Source organism: Melitaea cinxia, chromosome 25 (genome assembly GCF_905220565.1).
Source record: "Melitaea cinxia chromosome 25, ilMelCinx1.1, whole genome shotgun sequence".
NCBI lineage: Eukaryota > Metazoa > Arthropoda > Insecta > Lepidoptera > Nymphalidae > Melitaea > Melitaea cinxia.
The window spans coordinates 7,801,236-7,827,496 of NC_059418.1; the positions used below are offsets into that span (position 1 = coordinate 7,801,236).

Here is a 26,261-nt window from a genome sequence, read left to right on the forward strand (position 1 = left end):
TGGCCCTGCACCACTAGTTTCTCCATCGAATTTTCATTTCTAGAGCTGTGCCCAAAGAACTTCAGTATTCGTATATATATATAATAGAAATATCTTATAAATATAGTGTAATTTATGATAAAAAGGATATTAAATCAAACCTATGATCTGTCAGAAACTGTCATCCGTCAAATAGCGTTACCCGCAACCGGCGAAACAGGCCCTTAAACTTATTTAGGTATATCATAAAAATACAAGACTCAACGAGCTGTTAGGCGATATTAAATTACACTTAACTAGCTGACCTCGCGAACTTGCCGCTGTACATTTTCGTAAACTTATACAAACCTTGTCATGACAACAACCCTATGGAAAAAAACTCATAAAACATGGACGAATGCCGACCAAATTCTCATACCGAGTTATGAGAGTTTACGAGATTTCTTATGCTGTTTTCAAGCAGTATTGTGTTCCTGTTGGTGAGTAAGGTGACCAGAGCTCCTGGGGGATTGGGGATTGGGTCGGCAACGCTTGCGAGGCTTCTGGTTTTGCAGGCGTCTATAAGCTACGGTAATCTCTTACCATCAGGTGAGCCGTACGCTTGTTTGCCGACCTGGTGACATAAAAAAAAATGCTCTCATAACTCGGTATGAGAATTCGGTCTGCATTTTTCCATGTTTGATGAGATCTTTTCCATAGAGAAACAACACAAAAAGTCTGTGTACGTATGTACGCACGTAAGAAGTAATACTTCATTGGCTAGCTAACTTCACATTGAAAATTTCGCTCGAGCGGGTGTATCGTTCCATAGCTTAATTGGCTAGAGCGCCGACACGGTACGTCGGAGACGCGGGTTCGAACCCCGCTGGAGCGGTCAATTTTTGATATGATATTCAAAATGTTTAGAATTCCTAATGTGGGTAACACAAAAATAAAATCTTAGATATTAAAAATAGCACGGTGTCGTCTCCTGTCAAAGATTTTCATTGTAATATGAAACTTTGAATAGTTACGGGTTTCTGTAAAGAGCTCACTATAGACGGCGCCACGGTTCGCTTAAACCGAAATTCAAAAGTATCATATCGAAAATTTCGCTCGAGCGGGTGTATCGTTCCATAGCTTAATTGGCTAGAGCGCCGACACGGTACGTCGGAGACGCGGGTTCGAACCCCGCTGGAGCGGTCAATTTTTGATATGATATTCAAAATGTTCACGTTGCTAACTTCTTCGTTGACTAGCTAACTTCAGGGTGTCGGTTTTCACGTCAAAAGAAGTATAACTTCAAAAAGTTATCGATTTTGGTAAATCGATTCGAATTTAATCGCATACATAAATTTTATTGATTTTGTAAGTATAGATAAATATAGATAAATACAGATTAAATATCAACTCGACTCTCATACCTTACAATAACTAGCGAGAAAACTTCATACAATATATTTCTTATAAAATTTTCAAATATATGAAGGCACTTTTTACATCACGCAAAATTATTTACAATTAATGATCATTAATCATACATATATTTATCAAACTTTCAATGGCGAAACAATAATATTTAAACAAAATGTAACATAAACAACCGTCTTACTATTAATTATTACAACTATACAAGAGTGCCTTAATCGTACGACTATAAGCAGCGGGCAGCAAGGAATTACACACAATAGTTTCAAACGGCGCCAAAATTATAAATACAAACTTCACAAAACGCCTAATATCTAGCGCACGTTATTTTGCCAACTACTCGTTGTTTTTAAGAAAACTACCTTATTAAATGTTCATTTTTAAATAAAAAATATAAATATACTCATATATACACACATACATACATAGGTGCATATTATATATACACATATAAGTGGATATCGACGCTTGAAAGGCAATAATTACCAAGCGACATTTTGGGTGATATTGACACTATTTCTTAAAATATTGAGAAAATTAATAATCCTTAAATATCAGCTTACAAAGCTTTCAAACTGCATTTAAAATCCGTTAGAATCGAGTAACAATGACTAATAGGCCATTTTTGATAAATTTTTATAAAGAAAAACTTTGAAATGCTCTAGTGTAAAGTTGCCAACATGTCGCTTAGTAATTATTGCCTTTCAAGCGTCGATATATATGATTATTAGGATATCTAGAAATAGTGGCACCAAATGGAAAACGTTTCCAAAATAGACTTATTGTAGAAAAGACAATACACGATGCTCACATAAACGTTTAAAAGCAAGAAGAAATAAAAGAGATTTTTTTTTTCATAAAAATAAACCAAAAAAATATAACCTATATGGTACTTGTAACTTTTTCCATACACAATCAATCACAAAGGAGAAAGAACAAGCAGTGGCACCATCAAATTTCTACTGCTTATCGAAAAAAATCATATACCTTTGAAGCTTAGACTATCTACAAGGCCGTATCGATCTTAATTGTGTTTGCTCGTAAACGAAAAAACCGACTTCAATTACATCGACAAATATTACAACGTTGGTAGACGAAAAAATACTAAAGTAAATACACGTTATCAAAGATTATACAAAAAGTACTCATCAGATCTCGATGAAATTTAAATAAGACTGTGTGACAAGCACCGCTACCGATAAAAAAAATCATCGAAATCGGTCTACCCAATCGAAAGTTCTGACGTATCATACATACATAAAATACACATACAAAAAAAAACAGTCGAATTGAGAACCTCCTCTTTTTTGAAGTCGATTAATAAGTGGCCATCGGTAAATATTATTTAAAAGTACGTAAAAACATCCTTTAAATCGATACTTTACTCCTAAAAACAGTATACTTACAACACTATTTTATAGGCTTACAATAATACTTATATACAAATTAGTACAGACATATCTGTCTGTGAATTACCATATTACATCGTAACCATCAACAATATATCCAAATTCATATAAAACCAACAATTTTAATTGACGTAAACGGCGCCAAAATGGCCGTCAACCATAAACACCATCGTCAAATACCAGAAGAATTATTTTAATTCATTCAACTTGAACTGTCAGAACTCTCGCTCGATTCTTGCTTTTTCTTCTTCTTTTCTCTCCGTTTATTCTTCTCTCTTTTAGGGCTCCGCTTAGGGCTCCGTTTAGGGCTCTCCCGCCGCACCCTGTGATGTCAAATGCCAGAGTCGTCGGTGGTGTGATGAATGTTGTTTAGAGACTCTTCGGATGTTTCTGATCGTTGTTTTCGCTTTGGCCTGTAATAATGAATTAAATTATTCCAATCTAATAAACAACAAATAATTGTGTTTGCTCGCAAACGAAAAAAAAACCGACTTCAATTACATCGACGAGTAATACAACGTAGATCGACGAAAAAATAGTTAAGTAACTACGCGTTATCAAAGATTACTCAAAAAGTAGTTATCAGATCTCGATAAAATTTAAATGTGACCACGTGATAAACATCAGCTTACGATAAAATTAAAATTTATCAAAATCGGTACACCTAATAAAAAGTTATTGCGGATTTTCGAGAGCTTCCCTCGATTTCTCTGGGATCCTTTCATCAGATCCTGATTTCCTTATCATGGTACCAAACTAGAGATATCTCCTTTCCAACAAAAAAAGAATTATCAAAATCGGTACATCCAGTGAAAAGCTGTGCGGCATAATAAAACGCAAGTCGACGAAAAAAAAAAATCAAGTAAATACGCATTATTAGATATAACGCGAAAAGTACTTGTAATCGATTTCAATTAAAGTGGGATCACATGATACGCGCCACCTTTCGATTAAAAAAAAACATCGAAATCGTCCCATTCAGTCAAAAGTTCTACAGCTAACATACATTAAAAAACATACAGTTGAATTGAGAACCTGCTATATTTTTTTTTTTTTTTTTTTTTGAAGTCTGTTAAAACATCATTATAGGTAGACTTGACTGTTTAGTTCGTAGTAACATAGAATTGATCATTTGTAACTCTATTCCCTATTAAAAGAATTCTTTTGCTTACTTTTTCTTTTCATTTTCAATAATCACTTGATCTTTGAAGAACTTCGATAACTCCAACTCTTTGATTTCATCGGTATTTGTTAATATAATCGCTCTGAAACAATAAAATTAACGACGAATTAAAAAAAATTAAAATAGACGATGTGTTGCCGCAGCGTTCACAGTAATGAATGTTGGCAATGTTGGCGTTGGCACTGAATGTTGCGCTGGCGGTTGTGGAATCGATCCCTGCACATGACAAACATTTGTATTGGCCATCCAGATGTTTGTCGTGATCTAGTCGTCTGTGCTTGTGTATTGCGTGTGTTTTAAAAAATAGCTACGCTTACAAAAACACACAAACAGACTGCACTCCTTAAGAAACGATTTAAGGGGGTACAATGTAAAATGACGTTGGCGCATCGATCACAGCACTGGTTTGTGGCTGTTTCACTGGCGGTTGCGGCTTCGATCCCCGCACATGGCAACATTTGTATTGGTCATACAGATGTTTGCCGTGGACTGGGTGTTTGTGCAGTCCTTATGGGTCTCCCCACCGTGTCTTGGAGAGCACGTTAAGCCGTCGGTCCCGGTTGTTATCATGTACACCTGATAGCGATCATTACTCATAGTAGGGTATATATCCACCAACCCGCTTTGGTGTTTGATTAAGCTCCAATCCTTCTCCTACATGGGTTTCCCCATGGCCTATGCCTAGCAGTGGGATATTAGAAAGTGAAGCGAAAAAAATTGTAAAATATTGAAATTGAAATCGTGTGTAACAACAAAACAGAAGTGACGATGAGATTGACGCTTTACAATACTCTTAATTGAAACATAAGTATGATTTTATGCCAGCATATATTGTTTTAATCAATTATATTTCGAGAACATCACGGTAATCGTTATCAAGAAGTAAATAAATAATAATATTATTCGTTATTCAAACTCTTAAAATATAAAATGATTTCAACTAAATTTAATTTCGTTTTAAAAACTATTTGTACAAAGGAGGTTTTATTTTACATTGCCAGTTAATTACGCAGTCTTTCCCAGAAGTCAACTAACGAGTTCGGTCTTAACGATGTGGACACAGGGTTGTGTTGTCATTGTCTAAATTATACACACATTGGGTTAATTTGATAGTCCAATACTTCAACGAATTTCTGGTACTTTTTCATGTGTATACTACTATACTGAAACGCCCTGTAAACATCCTAACACAGGGTTCTCAACCGTACGATAATTATCGCACATGTGTGAATAACTTACGCGATATCCGATAGTATCATAGTGTCGTACGCGGATTGTACGATAATTATGTCTTACCGAAATACCGAAACTCAATGATTTTTTTTTTATTTTTTTTTTAATTACTATGCCGAGTTTTATAACAATTTTACACTTCAAACAGCAAAATAGGCTCTTTTTATTGTTAAATGTTGCCTTTATGCAATTCACCAATAAAAATCATTCAGTTTAGTCAGTCAGTCAGCTAAGTTTATTGCAGTCCACTTCATCACATCATCTTTAAATAAAAGTATTAAACCTGTAAATGTCAGAAAAGGTTTTGCAGACGGTTTGTTTTCATGGTTTAGAATCCGCGCATGCCATAAAAAAGTAATTACACGTGATATGTGACATTTTGTGATGTTTTCCGAACACCTCCCCCCTCTTTCGACCTTCACGTGATTAATGGACGACCCCTAATATTAGTAACGATTACTATCGGGTGTATATGACGATATGAAAATATAATTTTGAGTTACTGTTATTTTGGCACTATTTCAAGCCTAATTAGGCTTAAAATGTTTTTTTTTGCGATAATTGTGTTTGCTCGCAAACAAAAAGAGAAAACCGATTTTAATCACTTTGACAGGTAATATGACGTATATAGGCCATCAATTAATTACGCATTATTAGGCATAACTCCACTCGTCAGACCTCGTTCAAATTTAAGTGGAACCAGATAAAATGCACCAGCTTTTGAATAAAATAATAAACATCAAAAACGGTATATCCAGTAAAAAGTAATGATATAACACACGTAAAAAGCACTTAAATTGAAAACCTCCTTTTTTCAGCCGGTAAAAAATGAAACGTGGTCAAAGATAGTTTTTAAAAACAATTTTATTTACAAATTGCCCATCAAGCTGGAGGGTGGAGCGAATCACCTTGACACGGGACCCCAAAACACCTGACGCTAGGGATGTGACACGTTACTTCTTATATTAATCGATAAAACTGACATGCAATATAACGATAAAAAATGTTTGTGATCTAACATACGACTCGAATTTACTCCCTAAGTACGATTACCGATGTATGAGTTGTTTATTTTTTTTTTTGCTAGTGTTTTAGTTCTGCAGATTCGGCGGTAAAATTTTAAGTAAGCGATTGCGTACTTTTTACTCTCGTATCAACAATCAACATAATATTGATAGTTTTGAAAAAATAAACATTGTAACATCAAGATTTTCGACTTTTATTAAATGTGAAACAAAACAAACTATTCAAATTTGTCGATATATTGACAGAACCTTAACCCATCCCTATCAAAGGGCGCGCCAAATGTCTTTCGGACGAACAACTCACAACGACCTGGAATACATACACGATCACTTTATATATGTAGAGAATTGTTGTGATTTTTGTTACTTTATAATATAAATAATATTTATTTATTTATTTATTTATTTATTTATTTATAAGGGATGGTACACAGCACAGAAAAAATTATAAAACAAACAAGAATGAAATATAATCGAAAAGGCCAATTACGACCATCCATCCGTTTAAAATTTAAATTAACAAACGCGGAAAACAAAAAATAAATAAATAAAAGGAAACACAAAACCATTAACACGGTGGAAAAAAAGAAAAAAGAAAACAAACTTATTTTCATATTAAACCTATGTAACTAATGTAACCTTATTTTAAAATCAATAACTCGTTTGTAAATAATAAATACATTACTGTGTTGTCCTCAAACAAAATAAAACGACTTTCTATCTTCACTAACTTATATCTCCCTCTCAACTTCCGTTCGCCTCGTCCGATCACACTCTTCGTAACTCTTTCGTCACGCATTTACTAGCTTACTCTCCAAGCCAAGCGTGCATAAAGAAGTTTTACTTCAAAAGATTAACTTGAATTTATAATGTCAGATTGACAATATGGAACATAGGTATTAACAGAGCTAACTCAAAAATTGTTTGTCAGATCTCGATCAACCTAAAAATGGATGTATATCATCGTCATTCATCATTTCGGCCTATCACAGTCCACTGCTGGACATAAGCCTCCACAAGCTCGCGCCAAAAATGACGTGAGCTCATGTGTGTTGCCCATAGTCTGGTGACTATGGGCAACACACTGGGCAGGCGGGTTGGTGACCGCAGGGCCGGCTTTGTCGCACCGAAGACGCTGCTTCCCGTCTTCGGCCAGTGTATTTCAAAGCCAGAAGTTGGATGGTTATCGCGCCATCGGTCGGCTTTATAAGTTCCAAGCTGGTTGTGGAATTGTGTTATCCCTTAGTCGCTTTTACGACACCCACGGGAAGAGAGGGGGTGGCTATATTATTTAGTGCCTTAGCCACAGAGCACGTATATACTATATTGCATTAAAACATAATGTAGAAAAATAAAATAATAATAAGGTTTTTTTTTAATATGATAACCCTTAGTTTAACCCTGGTTTTATAGAATCCTTCATGCGCGAATCCGACTCGCACTTGGCGGGCTTTTTATAAAAAAAAATGTGTGTACGTATGTACGCACGTAAGAAGTTATACTTCATTGGCTAGCTAACTTCACGTTGCTAAGTTCTACTTCGTTGACTAGCTAACTACAGGGTGTCGGTTTTTTGTAATGTTACGGTTACTGGTGACTGATACAAATATGTAAAAAGTGTTAAAAGTGTATGCTACTTCAAATTGCTTATTTTCCACTCGGCAGGATGTCCATATCTTCCAAACTACTGAATATTTAAGTTTGAAATTTATGTATGGTAAAGGTCAGGACATAAACTATCTTTCATATGTTTCGAAAACACGATTGCATAAAATTTTCTCGATACAAAAAAATCGCAAAACTACCTCTAATTTTGTATTAAAACCTTAATATCTCAGTAAATATAGAAGTTATAGACTTGAGATTAAGCATGGTAATTAAAATAAGTATGAAGAACATTTTATATGTTGCGTTTTTTAAAAAATAACTATTGATAATGTTTGTGGGGAGAAAATACATATAATTCGCGCGAAGAACAACCAAGCGCTCTCAATTCTCATGTGTTTTTAGTATGGGTGAAATCTGAATTCGAGCTGAGGTAGGGTAGCCCCTTAACTAATAGGAATTGAAATTATTCTACAACTTACCGGATTCTCCCAGTTTCGACTCTGTCTTGTCTTTTGGGATCGCTTATCACCGATATGGATGTTTCACCAATTTCATGCCTCTTCTTGTTCTTTTTTACTTTTTTATCTCTACAAATAATTAGTTAGTTTGATAAATTTTAAAAGGGATAGTTAAGCACCACCTATTTCTTCTCAGATTAATCTTATTCTGAATTTTACTATCAATAATTAATTTGTACTAAAGCACGTACATATTTGGTAAGACTGTAGAAGAATGAGTTAGGGCAGAGCAGGAAAAAATCCTGCTCAAAATATGGTGCAGCCAGACTGGGGTAGTACCTCGACCTTACATAAGATCACAGCTGACCAGAGCTCCTATGGAGAACTGGGGATGGGGTCGGCAATATTATTGCGATGCTTCTGGTGTTTCAGAAGCATAAGCTACGCTAATTGCTTAGCATCTGGTGATTCGTACGCTTGTTTGCCGATCTAGTTATATATATAAAAAAGTTCCAGCGTTGATACAGTAAATTTAGTACGTAGAGTCTAATCACAATCTACATTCTGAATGGGTACTTTCACATCAATCATAGTTTACTAGTGGTTTTCTAAGCACTTTAAATGGGAATCATCAAAATCAGTAAATCCAGTAAAAAGTTATGAGGTAACACAAATAAATAAAATATTGTAGTCGAATTGAGAAACTCCTCATTTTTGAAGTAGCTTGAAGAGATATCTTTTTACTTTAAGAGGATTAAATGTTTTTTCAGATGTTATTTGGCACTATTGGCCTTTTCAGCGCCAGCACCAGTGGGTACTAAAGACACCTTGGACAACCTTGAAAGAAGAATGGCATCCCTTCAGGAAGGCGCAACAACGACATTAGTCCTAATCTTCTAGTCTGATGGCACTTCGACTTAGAACGTCATCGGAATAACATTTGAAAAGAAAAACCTCGTACTTACCTATGTTTTTTGTCTCTTTCTTTCCTATCACTAGATTTATTCTTCCGTCTCTTTTTGTATACTGACCCTCCGTTGACCTCTTCAACGCGTTCCAGATATAAGACATACAAACGATATATTTGTAGCAATATTACCTGTGAACCAATATTTACTATTAAATAAATAGGCTATCGTGCTTAGGTAAAAGGCATTAACCGTTTTTAACGATTTTTTGAAATATTGACGTCATTACATTTTATTTTGTAATTTTAATTATAAAATTTATCAAAAAGCCTATTTCACGGTTCAGCCTGTAACATCCCATTGCTAGGTATGACTCTCAAGTTTCTTTCTCTATGTTGACGAAGGATTTTACTAAACTTTTTTTGTTATTATCATAATACCGTGTATTTAGCGCAAACAACTCCAAAACTCAGAACTGAATTTTCTCAAATTTTGATATCGCCAAGACGATCCAAGCTAAGCACCTTTTCTTACCTACATTTTCTTGAAGCGCTTGGTCGTTTTCGGCGTTTCATTCAACAACAAAGCTGAACAAATAATTGTGTTTGCTCGCAAACGAAATAAAACCGACTTCAATTACATCGACAAGTAATACAACTTAAGTAGACGAAAAAATAGTAAAGTAAATACGCGCTATCAAAGATTACTCAAAAACTAGTCACCCGATCTCGATCAAACTTAAATAAGACCACATAACAAGTATCCTTTCAATTAAAGTAAGAATCATTAAAATCGGTACACTCAGTGAAAAGTTATGCGGCTTAATACAACGTAGGTCGACGAAAAAATAGTCAAGTAAATACGTATTTTTAAATATAACTCAAAAAGCACTTGTCAGATCTCAATTAAATTTAAATGGAAGCATATGACGCGCAACATCTTTCAATTAAAAAAAAATATCGAAATCGGTCCTACCAGTCAAAAGTTCTGAGGCAACATACGTTAAAAAATATACCCAAGAATTAAGAACCTCCTCATTTTTTTTGAAAGTCGGTTAAAAAGTAACACGAGTCCCTCATTCAAGTAGCTACAAGTCACTCATTTTGACTAAGGTGTCATCATCATCATCATCATCATCATCATTCCAGCCTATTGCAGTCCACTGCTGGACATAGGCCTCCACAAGTTCGCGCCAAAAATGCGCGAACTCATGTCACTAAGGTAAGGTAGAGTTTACGAATTTAGGGCTTATAGAGGATTTCTGCTCTCCATGAGATTTTGTAACTATTTATTATTTGTTAATTAATTTAATAAGCGCTGTGTGGCTACGGCAGTAAAAAATATAGCCTCGTCTCTTCCTGTGGGTATCGCAAGAGGCGACTAAGGGATAACACAGTTCCACTACCACCTTAGAACTTGAAAGGCCGACTGATAGCGGGATAGCGATCCAACTGCTGGCTTTCAAATACACTAGCCGAAGACGGGCAGCTGCGTCTTCGGTGCGACAAAGCCAGCCCTGCGGTCACGAACCCGCCTGCCCAGCGTGGTGACTAAGAGCAAAACACTACTACCTACGACCTACTTCTTACTACCTACGAAAAAATGTGTGTGCAGTGCGGCGAAAGAAGTTTTCACTTCAAAAAGAAATGAGTGAGCAAAACACAACGCTACGACACTGTTTTTGTTGTTACATATCAACAATTGTTACACAGTCACTTAGAACTACTAAATAAAACTTAATTTTTTGCACTAATTGCACAATCAATCATAGGTATGCTGTGTCCTTTAGGAACTGCCTGCTTTTACTAGGGTAGAAGGAGGATCAGCTCTGCATTTTTTGGTTCTCAAGAGCTATTGATATAAAGCCTTACCAAAGTATTCTTACAAGTGAAGAATATGTTCATATAATTGATGATCTTGTAGTGCGCGATGATGAGAAGTCTGAACGCTAAGAATGGAGCATCTTGTAACGCTATGTTCATTATTATAGCACATACTTCGATGGAGCAACAGCACGCCGTACTAGAATTCCTGTAAATTTTTTATCAATATTAACATTGTTTAACCAATATAAATAAATAAATAAAATAAAATCGGATATTTCTTTTGTGTTCGTTTTTGATAGAATCGTTTGAAAAGAAATAAAAAATTATTGATTAATTTACGAAAAATTAATTAATTATTAATTTATTAATTTAAGATCCAAGCTAATAATTGGCGGGAAATCGCGCAAGATCGTGCGAAGTGGAGAAATATTGTTTCGGAGGCGAAGACTCACTGCGGGTCACTGAGCCAGATGAGTTAGTTTTTTTTTTTTTTTATTTACGAAAAATTAAACCGTTAAAAGTTCGTCAGTCAGTCAGAATCAGTTTCACTGTCGAAAATTATCGAGAATAAAAATGAGTTTATGCCACTACGTCTCTTCTCCTGCATTCGTTAGCTACTGACTCCAAACTGCGAAATCAAACTGCTGACAGCAGATAAAATTGCAGTCATTGTAGTTTGATCATCATTTATCTAACAAAGGTAGAATATTTATTTTTAAATAATATATAAGTTTTTATTTATGTCAGCTAATTCTAGACTTGTTTAACAGATTTTAATTATAATTAAAATATGTTTCGAAGTATAGGAAATAAATGGCTCTAATGTTGTCACAATTATAATAGAACTTGTAGATAAACACACCTTGGTTTAAATGAATGGCTAGTATTTTATCGGATTTTCTTTCGCGTGTCCGACTAAGTTTGAATCATCTACTTAAGTTTAATTACATTAACTTATATTTGTTCTCTGGCTTTGCTTGATAGACTTGCCAGTAATAAACACGGTCTAATTTAACTTAGGATTTAGGTCAAAATTTTCTTGTCTATTATATGTATTCCTACAGTTGGTTCTACCTTTTTTATACTACTAGAATGGTAAACAAGCTTACATTCCACCTGATGGTAAGCGATTACCGTAGCTATGTATCTCTGGCTAACTCACTTACACAGGAACACAACACTACTAGATACACAGTCCGGCTGCTCGAATTTTTAAGCAAGTTTTAAATTGTACATTAAAAAAAATTGCCAGTTTTAGTTTGAGCCAAATAAATCTTTGTTTTAGTATAAGATTATAAGCATAGATTATATATAAAGTAAAATGGGTGTGAGTGACTTTATGTGCTTTTAAGGAAAGTTCACACTAGACTAGTAATTTACTTTAATAACTTTACATTTAGAAATTAACCGCGTTTTTCTCATTTTTCACCGAAATTTTTAGTCAGATAATCCAATATATCACTGCTAAATCACTAAATTAATAAACTGTAGTTGGCTTCATTAATAAAATAACAAATGATTTTGCAGCAACGAATAGTAACTTTATTTACTAAGGGCCTCTTTTACCGGTTGTGGTAACGCTTTTTGACAGATGACGATACCCAACAGATAACTTAAAACTAATTCTAGTACTATTTTACCATCCATTTCCACAATATAAACGAAATATCTCTATTTGTAAATCTCAATCTTAGTTATTGCTGTTTTGTGTAATTGTGGAGGAATACTGAATAACTGAGGTAGGGCACAGCAGGAATTTCCTGCTCAAAATATGGAGCAGCCCAACTGGGGTAGTACCTCGACCATACAGAAGACCACAGCTAAATAATACTGTTTTCAAGCAGTATTGTGTTCCTGTTGGTGAGTAAGGTGACCAAAACTCCTGGGGGATTGGGGATTGGGTCGGCAACGCGCTTTCGATGCTTCTGGTGTTGCAGACGTCTATAAGCTACGGTAATCTCTTACCATCAGATGAGCCGTACGCTTGTTTGCCGACCTAGAGATATTTAAAAAAACGTAATTTTTTATACAACTAGTAGTATTATTTAGCTGTAATGTTGTGGTAATTTCCCAGTCAGGCTACTCCAGAACTGGAGCAGAATATGTCCCGTTGTGCCCTACTAAATCGTCCTAATGGTCTATTCTACCTAACTTGTGTGCAGGACAATCTTTTTCTACAACCGGTAAAATCGGCCCTAAATTTAGTTACTTGGCTGAAATGTCTAGTGCTAACTAACCTCTTTGCGACGGTGTTGACGTTGTTGTTGTTGTTGGTGAATTAAGTTAAAATGGTATTTTAAAAAAACATTTAAGGCTGTGAAAAGCGTGTCTTACAAATGTTAGTGGTTATGTTTTTATTTTATTAAGATTCGTGACGAAAATAAAATATATTGATGACAAAGAAATAGCAAATCATTTGAGAAGAGCTAGTCTGTAAGAGTGGCTATTTAGTGTTAAGAACACTGATTGCACGCTCTGTAATTAATTTTTATGCTTTCCATTCGTAAATATATATTTAAAAAAAAATACTTTTTAATAGTAATTCAACTTGACCTCAGCAGTGTGAAATTCTGTGTCACAGGTCCGGAAACTCTAAACACAAATACAAACGCATAGGTAACTTCGTATGATTTGTATGAGTCATTCAGAAAATATGGCTCATACAATTTACCAACTATTAGCCAACGATATTTTTTATGTACTGTGTGGCTACGGTACTAAAGAATATGGCCACCCCCTCTCTTCCCGTGGGTGTCGTAAGAGGCGACTAAGGGATAACACAGTTCCGCTACCACCTTGGAACTTAAAAAGCCGACCGGTGGCGGGATAACCATCCAACTGCTGGCTTTGAAATACACAGGCCGAAGACGGGCAGCAGCGTCTTCGGTGCGACAATGCCAGCCCTGCGGTCACCAACCCGCCTGCCCAGCGTGGTGACTATGGGCAAAACACATGAGTTCACGTTATTTTTGGCGTAAACTTGTGGAGGCCTATGTCCAGCAGTGGATTGTATAGGCTGTAATGATTGATTGATTGATTTTTTATGTATTTCATCCTAAACTATTCAAGTTTAAAATTTATATTCTAGTCACGAATCTTATAAAATCTATTTTTGAAGTAAAACTTCTTTACGCACCCTTGGGAAGTAAGCTGGTGAATGCGTGACGAGAGCGTTACGAAAAGTGTGATCGGGCAAGGCGAACGGAAGTTGACAGGGAGATATAAGTTAGTGAAAATAGAAAGGGAAAGGGTTACGTTTCGTTCATTACTAAAGAAGTTTTCCTTCAGTCGTGTGGTCTAAAGCACACTCGTTTTTTATTTATTTAATATACATGTAATTATGTGTTTGTGTTTATATACAATGGAGATGTATGTATGTTTGAACGGTAGAGCGGAGACAGTGTTTCGAAAAAAAACTAAATTTTTTGGCCACTATATAAATAATACCTAGGTTGAAAAAAGAAATATATAGTTTATAAATTAATAAGGATTTTTTTAAACTATTATATTATATTAATTAATTTTACTGTTATTGTTGATTTTTAATTTTATCGAAATTTTATAAATACTATTTTTTGTGGTAGTAAAAAATTAAATAAATTGTCAAATCTAATACTAGAATAAACCAAACGATAAAACCGAGCAACTGAACAAAACATGCACATGTCTCCGCTCCACCAACATGCAGTGTGCGTGCATGCGTGCACCACATACGTACATGTCAGACCTATGAGCGGTTCCGCGTGTTTTCCTAGACTTGGTCGCTGTTAGTACGACCGTGAATTGTACTAGCGACCACGACCAAATCGCCAACGTCAAAAGTACCAAGACTTTTTCACTCGCTACTTTCTCGTCCTTGAATGAATCGAAAAACTCGATAATATCAGCTGCTGTACCTAGAAATAACATTTTTTTTTAAATACTTTAAATGTAATAAGCGTGCGATCCACCTGGTAAGTGGATATCGTAGTCTATGGATGCCTGCAACACCAGGTCCATTTGCAAGTGCGTTGTCGACCCTACCTCCCACCCTCTCCCGGCTCTCTATCTTCCCAACCACAGGAACTAAACACTACTTGACAGCATATTTTTATGGTATTTATATATAAATTATTTGCTCATGTAAGCTATGTTGCTAAGCCACTAACGTTACTCTATATTTCCTCCCTTTCTTTTCTTCTTCATCTGAATTTTACTGGTAATCGAATTTGCACACCTACAAACGTCTGCTCTTGTACGTCCTAAGGTTGGCTGGTATAGAATGCTTTTAGCATTAAGCCCGCCTTTTGTACAATTCTATAATGTATTGTGCAATAAAGTATTAATAAATAAATTGTTATGTAGCTGTGATCATTTGAAAAATTCACAATATCACATAAATGTCAAAGAGAAAAAGATGTTATTCGTCGGAAAAAAATGATTACTTTAAAATAATTGATTCACGAAAAAAAAATTGGCGGTACGAGTTCGCTGAATTTAAATAAAACATTATTTTATACTTTACAGAATCATCGATCATGAATCAGCCTGTAACACCCTGCTACTGGCCATATTATTATTACTAGCAGGCTTTTTATAACAACTGAAAACGACGTCTTTACGTGCTCGAGCCACGGTCGGAATACCCAAAAGGCAATTTTTCACGCATTTTTATTTTATAAATATAAGTAATAAATAATACTTACCAATATAAACAAGTAACAATTGACTAAGCTGGTCTCTGGTCAGATCACCCTTGGGCAGTAGCCACCTTCCCACGATGAGGGTCAGCATCAGAAACTGTTCAATCAGCGTTACCCACATGTTTGTCGATAACTTCGTGGCCACAGGAATTGGTATCTCGGTCTGGGATAAATAGTTTGGTTAATTTAAAGTTGAGTCTACGGTAGCCTAGAAACTAAACAGTCTATTATGAAGTGTATTACATATCAAAGGTGTTGTTTTTGGTCAGTTACTGAGTGTTAGTATAAATATTAGATCGTCGAAGAATTTTGAAGTTTGATTCATTGACTAATTGATTCACCTATTTTTCGAGGCTTCTTTGCTCATGTAGAAGAAGGTCATTTTTGAGGCCCCTTTCCTCATGTAGTAGACCACCACGCTGCTCCACCAGGGTTGGCAGATATATTCCCTACTATGATTAATGATCGCTATCAGGTATTTATGGTAACAAATGGTGTCGATAGCTTAACGTATTCATCAATGCACGGTGGAAAGACCCACAAGGACAGACATCCGATGGCCGAACCAGGCCAGAAATTAATATTCGTACAAATACAAATACGCCAGTGTTTCCCAAGGTGAGTGATAACGCCCCTTTGTGGGAGCTGCAGTACTAAAGGGGGGCGGTATGAGATCTAGAAAGAAAAATGGTGTCTTTGTGTAGAGGCTTGGGGGGCGATTTGTCATTTAATCTATTAGAACTCTCGACTACAACTTGTGAACATCAACTAATATTCATTAAAAGATTGCTCAAAGGGGGCACTATAAAATAATTTATTCTCTTAGTGGGCAGTAGACAAAATAAGTTTGGGAACCCCTGAAATACGCGATTCAATCAAGAATCCTCTAATAATAATAGTTATCTCTTGAAGAGAAAAATATTTATATATCTACCACCTCTAAGTAGAGATACTTTTTTTGCTAGAATTTTTTAAATTATCTTCCACATACTTCTATATAAGTTAGGTTTGTCTTCTTCTGCAAGCGCATATCCACCTTGTGCAGTTCCAGCAGCCATATCGCCGGAACTACTAGAATGAGGTAGATGAAAACTGATGGACAGAACCTATGGACAAAAAAAAATGACTGTTTATTTGCTGAATAGAAGATCAACATTCCTGGATTCATGGGTTGAACAAACATAATTATCATCATCATCACATCATCACATCAGCCTATCGCAGTCCACTACTGGACATAGGCCTCCACAGGTTCGAGCCAAACATGGCGTGAAATCATGTGTTTTACCCATAGTCGCCACACTGGGCGGGTTGGTGACCGCAGGGCCGGCTTTGTCGCACCGAAGACGCTGCTTCCCGTCTTCGGCCAGTGTATTTCAAAGCCAGAAGTTGGATATAATATAATAACATAATTATATTTAAGGACTTTTCAGCATTCAAACTATCTAAAGCTACCAAAGTAATACATTTTTGTCATTTATATAATTAGCGCCAAATAACATGTAATTAAAGTCTGTTTAACCGACTCCCAAAAAAAGGAGGAGGTTCTCAATTCCATTTTTTTTATTTAGTTATTTATTATTTACTACCTCAGAACTTTTGACTGGGACCGATTTTGTTGTTTTTTTTTAATCGAAAGGTGGTGCGTGTCTGTGGTCCCATTAAAATTTGATCGAGATCTCCTTTGTATTACTTGTCGATGTAAATAAAGTCGAAAAAGGTTTTATATTTCGTATGCGAGCAAACACAATAATTAATGTTACTTTTAAGTTTATTATGATGGATAGTATTTTTTTTTTTTTTTTTGAAGTAGTTATATTGACTAGGAAGTTGGCACAGTTTGTAGTGATTCTGCTTCCTGTTCCGAGGTCTGAGTTGTATTCTCTTCCTTGTCTGGTGTAATATAATTATGTATGTAATAATTTTATTTATTATATTTACTAAAAAAAAGTATCTATATCAATCGGCTGTTACCTATATACACAAGCATTAAGTTGCTTACGGTAGAAAGAGACGACCGTGTGTATATGTTACGCTCATAGATCGAAAACGCTCATTGAGCGGAAAAATAGCTCACAACGCGATGTGGTCACAGTAAAACATCCACATAGCGAAATTCGTGTTATGGCTCTAATGAAAACGCGCACGACGCGTTGTGGCAATCAAAGAAAGACCAAATAGCGAAATTCGTGTCGTGGCTTACATGCTATTCGATCTCAACGCGTTGTGGCAATGAAGAAAAGCCATGACGCGTATGGAATACTATTTGATTACAACGCACACTACTTTCCGATATAGATCCTACTAGGCCTAGGCTGGAAACGTTTTGGTAGATGTCCTTAAGAAATATTTTTAATTTTATAAAATCACGGCATAACGTGTTTCTCATTATCAAATATATTAAGTATATAATTATATAAATTAAATGAAACGATATTTATTACTTATTAAGATTACTTTATATTTAAAAAAATCAATGTGTTAAGTAATAAATCACTGAACACAAAATATTCATATAATTTGTAAATTACTCATAATTCACATAAAATGATAAGGGTTTTAATTTTTTCATGACAATTAAAATTCTTTCAAGAAATAAAAATATTTAACACAAATGTTTAATGTACCTATATTAGAAATAACTATAATTGTGAAAAATAAGTATTTGATTGCTATTTATTTTTACATGAACTATTACTGTGGCATTTTGAGTTACATTTTATATTCTTGGAGCGACACTTGCACTTTTTATCAATACTGTATCTTTTGCAGTGGCACATTATAAACCCTTGCTTACTTCCAGACGATAACATAGATGCCGAGCGAAGTGTTAACTATGAAGTTGAGGGCACATCACAAATTTTAATAAAGTTGGTTTCAGAAAGTGTAAATTCATTACGTGCATAAAGTCTATCGAGTGTACCTTCCTTGTTTCCTAACTGGTAGAGACCTGATGGATTAATGCTCATAACAACACACATAACATTCCTTGGTGCTGCACGTCCTCTATCAACTTCAGGAACTCTAACTAAAACGTTAGTACCAATATCAACACAGGGAAATTTCAAATTAGACAATGAAACCATTTTGTTTGTCTGTTCCTGTTGACCTAATTTAGCACATTCTCTTTCAACGTTTATGCTATTCTTTCTGAAACAGAGCTTACAAGTTACATTTGCTCTCTTTACTTTTTCTGTAGTCATAATAAAACTGCGATCAGTGCTTGTTTCCACAAACTCACGTAATTTATCGTAAAACAATTCTTTTTTATTCGTCATAATTAGCGCTGACATTAAAATTCACTTTCATAAACAGAAAAGAAATGAATAAAACTGAGGTTTCAATGCGTCTTTGCACCCGAGCCGACACCGAAAAGATACAACCTGTCCGTCGTGATATGGTTAACACAATGAATGCTCAGAATGCGTCATGGCTTTTCTTCATTGCCACAACGCGTTGAGATCGAATAGCATGTAAGCCAAGACACGAATTTCGCTATTTGATCTTTCTTTGATTGCCACAACGCGTCGTGCGCGTTTTCATTAGAGCCATAACACGAATTTCGCTATGTGGATGTTTTACTGTGACCACATCGCGTTGTGAGCTATTTTTCCGCTCAATGAGCGTTTTCGATCTTTGAGCGTAACATATACATCAAATAATTTAATTGTAACTTTCGTAAACACTAACTCGGTACTTAAAACGGTGTTAAGTTAACCCTAAACCCTGTCAAGGCACGTTCCAGCTGAATTGTCTTTTACAAAAGGCGCAAAATGTCAACCCTATCTGCCCTCTGATGTTTGGAGGTCATTAACACTTTGTATAAATAAACATGAGGCTTATTTACTATGCTTAAATGCTGAGTTCGATTTGCTAAAACGCTAAACGAATAACATTAGGTATTAGAACAATCTCTTATTAAAATAAACTAGTAGTCGAAATTCGATCATAATATGTACAATACTAGTGACCCGCCCCGGCTTCGCACGGTTGCAAAAACTATCAGTATTCCTCTACTATATTATGCATGTATTATACATATAAACCTTCCTCTGGAATCACTATTTACTAAAGAAAACCGCATCAAAATCCGTTGCGTAATTTTAAAGATCTAAGCATACAGACAGCGGGAAGCGACTTTGTTTAATACTATGTAGTGATTTAGAAAAAATAATTTCAAGGATCTTTAAAAGAGTTAACAGAAACAAAAATAACAACAAACACAATTTAGAACATCCATCTGTTTGTATTTTTTCTCCATACCTATTGTTAATATCAGCAAAAACCTGTCAGTTTCGAACCATCCTATCGATTCTAGACATTCTTAAAATTGCTGTTCCGAAGTTGAAGTAAAAAAATGCATGCCGATAATAAAACAAATATTTTATGTAGTACAAATGTTATGAGCAACTAAGAATCATTAGATGTTATGAAATATAATTTTAAAAAAATATTTCTGTACATATATATATATATATATATATATATATATATATATATATATATATATATATATATATATATATTTATTTATTTATTTATTTATTGAGTTGTTTCATATTATTTTTATTTTATAAAATTAAACTGTACACCTACACCCTCAATATATTATCTCCTTTGCCCAAAGGTTGCTTGGAAGGGATTGCTTTTAAGCAATAAGGCCGCCTTTTGTACATTTTTTTTCTACTAATTGTTGTTTATGTTGCTTGTTTATTTTATTTCTTGTTTGGTGTACAAAGAAGTGTAAAATAAATAAATACCTACTTATTATGCGAAATCGTCGCAAAATTGAGTGTCTTTAGTTACCTGAGTATTAAAGACCTAGGTTAAAATATAATGAAGGCATTATTATGATACGCTTACAATTCTTATAAGTAATTATAGTAAAATCGTAACGAAGTCCTTTTGTACAGACACTGCGAATTAATCTTGGAACATAGCTGGTAAAGTAATGAAAATTTTAATACCTAAATTTTTTATTCAGTCAATAGATAGTTATTATGCGACATGAATAAATAATACATATTAATTTGATCTCCATCTAAGATTATTAAGTATTTTCAACCGACTTCAAAAAAAGGAGGAGGTTACTCAATTCGACCGTGTATTTTCAGGGATATCCCTAGTTTGATACCATGATAAGGAAACCAGGATCTGATGATGGGATCCTAGAGAAATCGAGGGAAACTCTCGAAAATCCGCATAACTTTTTTTACCCAGTAAAACTAAGGTATATCTCTTTTCCAACAAAAAAGAATTATCAAAATCGGTTCATAAACGACGGAGTTATCCCTGAACATACATAAAAAATATATACGGTCGAATTGAGTAGCCTCCTCGTTTTTTTTTTTAATCGGTTAAAAAATAAAACATTGTTAGCATACGCCTTCTAGGTCCAACTGTCTAGCCTCCTGTCTATCTACGTTACCTTTACCTTACCTTACTTTTACCTTACCTTACTTTTTACCTTACGTTGGCTGCCTTAATCGTTATATAGTTGTACGTAGATACTTGATGTTCAAATTATCATGAATTATATTAGAATTCCTTGTATCAGTAATGGTCCTAATGGCTCTTCCGGCTGTCATGTCTCCACACCCCTAATTAGGTGCGAAATCGTTTCACAATATCCAACGATAAAGAAAATAAATATGAGAAAAGTTATACGGAAAATTTTTGTATCAGCGTTTTTCCAACCACCTTAAAAAAGACGAGGTTCTCACTTGGAAAGCTGGTGCTTGTGATGTGGTCCATTTAAACTTGATCGAGACCTGACTGGTATTTTTTGAATTATCATTGATAATAACGCGCTTTTTTCCGAATACCTACGTTGTATTACGTCGATGTAAATTGAAGAGATTCCTAGCGGTGATTCTTAGCTATGTTTCGTAAAAGTCAATGAAGCTTGATAAGTACCTATTAATCCTTTTCCAAAATGTTATGAAGCATTTTAGACATAAAATAGAATTACGGAATACGTATGGGGTTTTTAATTTTTTTTTAATTTAATAGGTATTTCAACGGCTTGTTAGTGGAAATTAATGTTGTTTGAGAGAGTATTCCTTTGCTAATTAATGTTTAGTCCATTTAAGATTTTTCTTGAGAGGTATCCACGATTTAAATTTGATTCTGTAACTTAACAGACTTTTTACCTATCTTCTGTATTTGCCATTGTTACTCATTATATATAATTATAATATATCTATAAATATTATACATATGGATTTTGTTTTAAGCCCGTAATGTTGCATGAAAGATATCGTTACTCAACGATAATATAATCTTATTAAGCCTGAAATTTGAGTGTTTTGAAAGTATTTAACTGAGGTAGGGTACAGCAGGAAATTTCCTGGACAAAATATGGAGCAGCCCGACTGGGATAGTACGTCGACCTTACAGAAGATCACAGCTAAATAATACTGTTTTCAAACAGTATTGTATTCGTGTTATTGAGTAACGTGACCATTTCTGAAACGGCTGAACCGATTTTGACGGGACTTTCTCTGGCAGATAGCTGATGTAATAAGGAGTAACTTAGGCTACTTTTATTTTAGAGATTTATTTATTTTATAACTCTGCGAACTGAACAATAACTTTTTTGTTAAATTTCACGCGGACGAAGTCGCGGGCACAGCTAGTTACAAATAAAGCGTCTGCCTAAACTGTCCTTTACTAGAAACGTATGCCAACTTTAGTTTCACCATTAAATGAATATATATATATATATATATATATATATATATATATATATATATATATATATATATATATATATATATATTCGCCCTTATTATGTACAGAAAAATAGAAAAAAAATCTATTTTCTAATTCAAACTAACAGCCAATACAAATCCCATCGTTTAACACTTGAAAACGTATTTTATTGCAACAAAGGTTTCTATCGTAGATATTATTCTAACCCAAATGTTTATGATGCGCCCTAAAAGGGTTAGGGAGGGTGGATGACGAACGTTTTGTGTAAAAAATACTGACCCGACTAAATTAGGCTACACTAATAAAAATAAATGATTAAAATAAAAATCATAGCATATAAATAAATATATTCTCAATCTACGAACAATATAGGCAAATGTGAAATGAGTGATATTAAATTCATTAACAAGTACCAAATAAAAATATAGTAAAATAATGAACGAATTTTGAAACGAAGTCCTTTATGGGGCGAGGCGGAGGGATACCCTAGCCGGAAACGTAAAGGTAACACGTCCGTAACGTTAAAAAAAAGCATAAGATTTATATGTGTAATCATGTATGATCTTATACTACTTTTATTAAAGGTTGCCTGGAAGAGATCGCTATAAGCGATAAGGCCGCCTTTGCATACATTATTTGTTTTTGTATCTAATCGTTCTAAAATGTATCTTCTTTTTTGTGTGTGCAATAAAGTTAAAAAAAAAAAAAAAAAAAATTGATGGCTATATATGTATACAGCGTCTAAACTCTAAAGTTCTACGTGATGACGTCATTCTAATGCCGTTTGCTATTATTATTATATCATTCGATAATTATTATATATTTTTATGAATGTAAATAAAATAAAGGTGTTAAGATAATTTTGTAAAGCAGTTTTTTTTATTGATAAAAAATCATAATAAAAAATGTATACCCGAATAATTATTTTCTTTATACCTCGAATAGAACTTGTAACTAATCTGTATATTAATACGTGAAGCAAAAACTTTGCACCCCTTTTTACGAAAATTGCGACTGTGAAATGCGATTGCGAGGAGTATGAAATTTCGTACACTTATGGTTTATATAGGGAGTGCAGAATGCTAATAATTTTTTTTTGTTATGCTTATAAATATATTAAATCAATAAAAAAAGACACTACACACACTGCCATGTATTTGATACACACACGCTTGTTATACTCTGTTGTTAATCATCAGTCTGTAGTCAAATTGAAATTCTTTAAAAGAGGTTCTTTATTTCCATTATTTTTATTAAATTTTAATTTTCTTTCGGTTTTCTTTAATTTAAATTTTTAATTATGTTCGAATTTCGAACTCTAGGCGACCACTAGTATATTATAATAAGGAACCGTACATTAATCTCAAATGAAAAGTAATCTGTCGATTAGTCAGTGGCGTAGCAAGTGGGGGGGGCAAGGAGGGGCATTATGCCCTGAGCGCTACTCACAAGGGGCGCGAAATGGTCTGCAAAACAAAACATTGCTAGACATATTATATGCTTTTCGAATGGGGGGAGGGGCGAAAAGGGTATTGTGCCCCGGGACGCGAGTTAAGCTCGCTACGCCACTGAGATTAGTGACCGTTCAATTCTAATGAGAACGAGTATGAAACATCCATACAAACTTTTGAATTTATAATAGCGATATACATAATCGAATAGAGAGAATATTACTACAGTTGTCAAAAGACTAGATATATTTTTCTTTGATATTCCTACGAGTTATAGCTGTTTTAACCGACTTCCAAAAAAGGAGGAGATTCTCAATTCGATTGTATTTTTTTTATGTATGTAACTTCAGATCTTTTGACTGGGTGGACCGATTTCGATAAAAAAAATTTGTATCGAAAAGTGATACGTGACATTTGGTCCCGTTTAAATTTATTTGAGATCTAACAACTACTTTTTGAGTTATATCTAATAATGCGTTTTTATTTGACTATTTTTTTCGTCGATCTACGTTGTATTACTTGTCGATGTAATTGAAGTCGTTTTTTTTTCGTTTGCGAGCAAACACAATTATAAAGATTTAGAAGAGTCGATTTTAAATATCTAAACTTATTCAAACTCCTAATACCTAAATTCTTGCACCATTGACACATAATTATATACACACTCGTTAAGCTGGTGGCCAAGCTAGAACATATCAATATTATAATTATGAGTTTTATTCAACATATATCCTTATTATTACATTTTTAAATATATTTATAAAATTAAAAATTAAAAAAAAAACAAAAATATTTAAATAATAGTAGTAATAAAATTTTATTTATTGTTATTATTATATACTTTATTGCACTAAAAAAAGAATATACAGAAAATTACACGTAAAGTTGATGCCAAAGGTGGACAAGGGTGGTGGTTAGTAATAAAATGATAGGAAAAATAAATTCTATTAAACTCACCATTTCCATTCTTGATTTTCTTTTATCGTCAGTGTAAAAACGCCCTCAAAGATTAACAATATAATAGGCGTAGCTAAGTACCAATACTCCAGGTTGTCTTTGAAGAACGTCACCTGCCAGATCGCAATGATCCCGTGGCACGCGAACACTAGGCGAGTGATGACCGCCTTGATTGTAGCCAAAACCTTGCCTATGTTTGCCATTGTAGTGATTTATGATCGCTAAATTGGTTGTGACGTCATCGACTCAATTATACGTTTTTATTTCCATTTTATTTGATTAAATTCATACCATATTTTTTTATTGTTTTTATTTAAAATATAAATAAAGCAGTCTGTTTTATTTGCTATTAAATACGAATGCCTTACGATATAAATAAAGCAATCATTTGTATTATGTATTTGCTATTAAAAATAATAAGGCACTTTAATTAATTAAACTATCGTCACAATTGCTTTGGTTTAATTGCGTACATTTTATTATAATGTTGATATTTAAATATTTTGAACGCTATTGGTCACTTTATTTCAAACAATATAACGGGTTAACGCGAGCACAAACTACCCGAAACAACTGAATCTTCTGAAATGCAAGATTACAATATAAGCCCCCTAAGGAATGTTACGAAATCGCTGATGAAAATACATTGCTTTTTTAACAATGCTTTAAGCAACTTAGGATACAGGGATAGCTTGTAAAACCCGCAATGTGCAATGCCTGAGGAGTAACGAACAATATTCTAGAACATTATGCGCGCGCATTTGAAAAGATTAGCCAATCGGAAAGATGCCTGCAAAAGGGCTTGGGAATTCGCAAGAAAAGTAATATTACTTCTGAAAATACGTATTAACTCTTATTGTAAGGAATTAAAGCACAAAATGCTGTGAAAATACAGTTTTTGAATAGTTCTTTATACATTTTCGGGACAGGATTGAGTTCCGATAGTCATTTGAACACAATCTAGTAAAATGTAGCCATGAGTCATCGTTAGTTTTAAAAAGTTACATGTTTTATTGCCGTTTCTATTTTTACGAAATTGAAGTAAACCATGAAATATGTTTAAGTTTAGATTTTAAAAGCGGAATTAATTGCTTTAAGGATTTAAAAAAACTGTTTTACTTTACATTTTTTTTTAAATAATTTACACATTTAATTGCTACGCTACGCGCTACGCTTCAGCCTGTTATATCCCACAGCTGGGCATAGGCCTATTTCCACATGTAGGAGAAGGATCAGAGCTTAATCTACCACGCTGCTCCAATGCGGGTTGACGGATATATTGCCTACATCAGGTGTTTTTTTATTATTATTACAGCCTATACAGTCCACTGCTGGACATAGGCCTCCACAAGTTTACGCCACAAATAACGTGAACTCGTGTGTTTTGCCCATAGTCACCACGCTGGGCAGGCGGGGTGGTA

At 34.3% G+C, this 26,261-nt stretch overlaps 1 protein-coding gene across 1 annotated transcript; it reads right to left on the bottom strand.

Moving 5' to 3' along the window:
* Positions 1 to 2,997: 2,997 nt before the first annotated feature.
* Positions 2,998 to 25,043, bottom strand: LOC123666093 (transmembrane protein 26). The gene is made up of 9 exons (XM_045600301.1): positions 24,841 to 25,043; positions 16,710 to 16,824; positions 15,722 to 15,881; positions 14,719 to 14,932; positions 11,082 to 11,232; positions 9,268 to 9,401; positions 8,324 to 8,431; positions 3,968 to 4,060; positions 2,998 to 3,118 (listed from the first exon to the last, which is right to left on the bottom strand). The coding sequence occupies exons 1-9, from the start codon at positions 25,041 to 25,043 to the stop codon at positions 2,998 to 3,000; spliced, it is 1,299 nt and encodes a 432-aa protein (XP_045456257.1).
* Between the last annotated feature and the right edge of the window lie 1,218 nt (positions 25,044 to 26,261).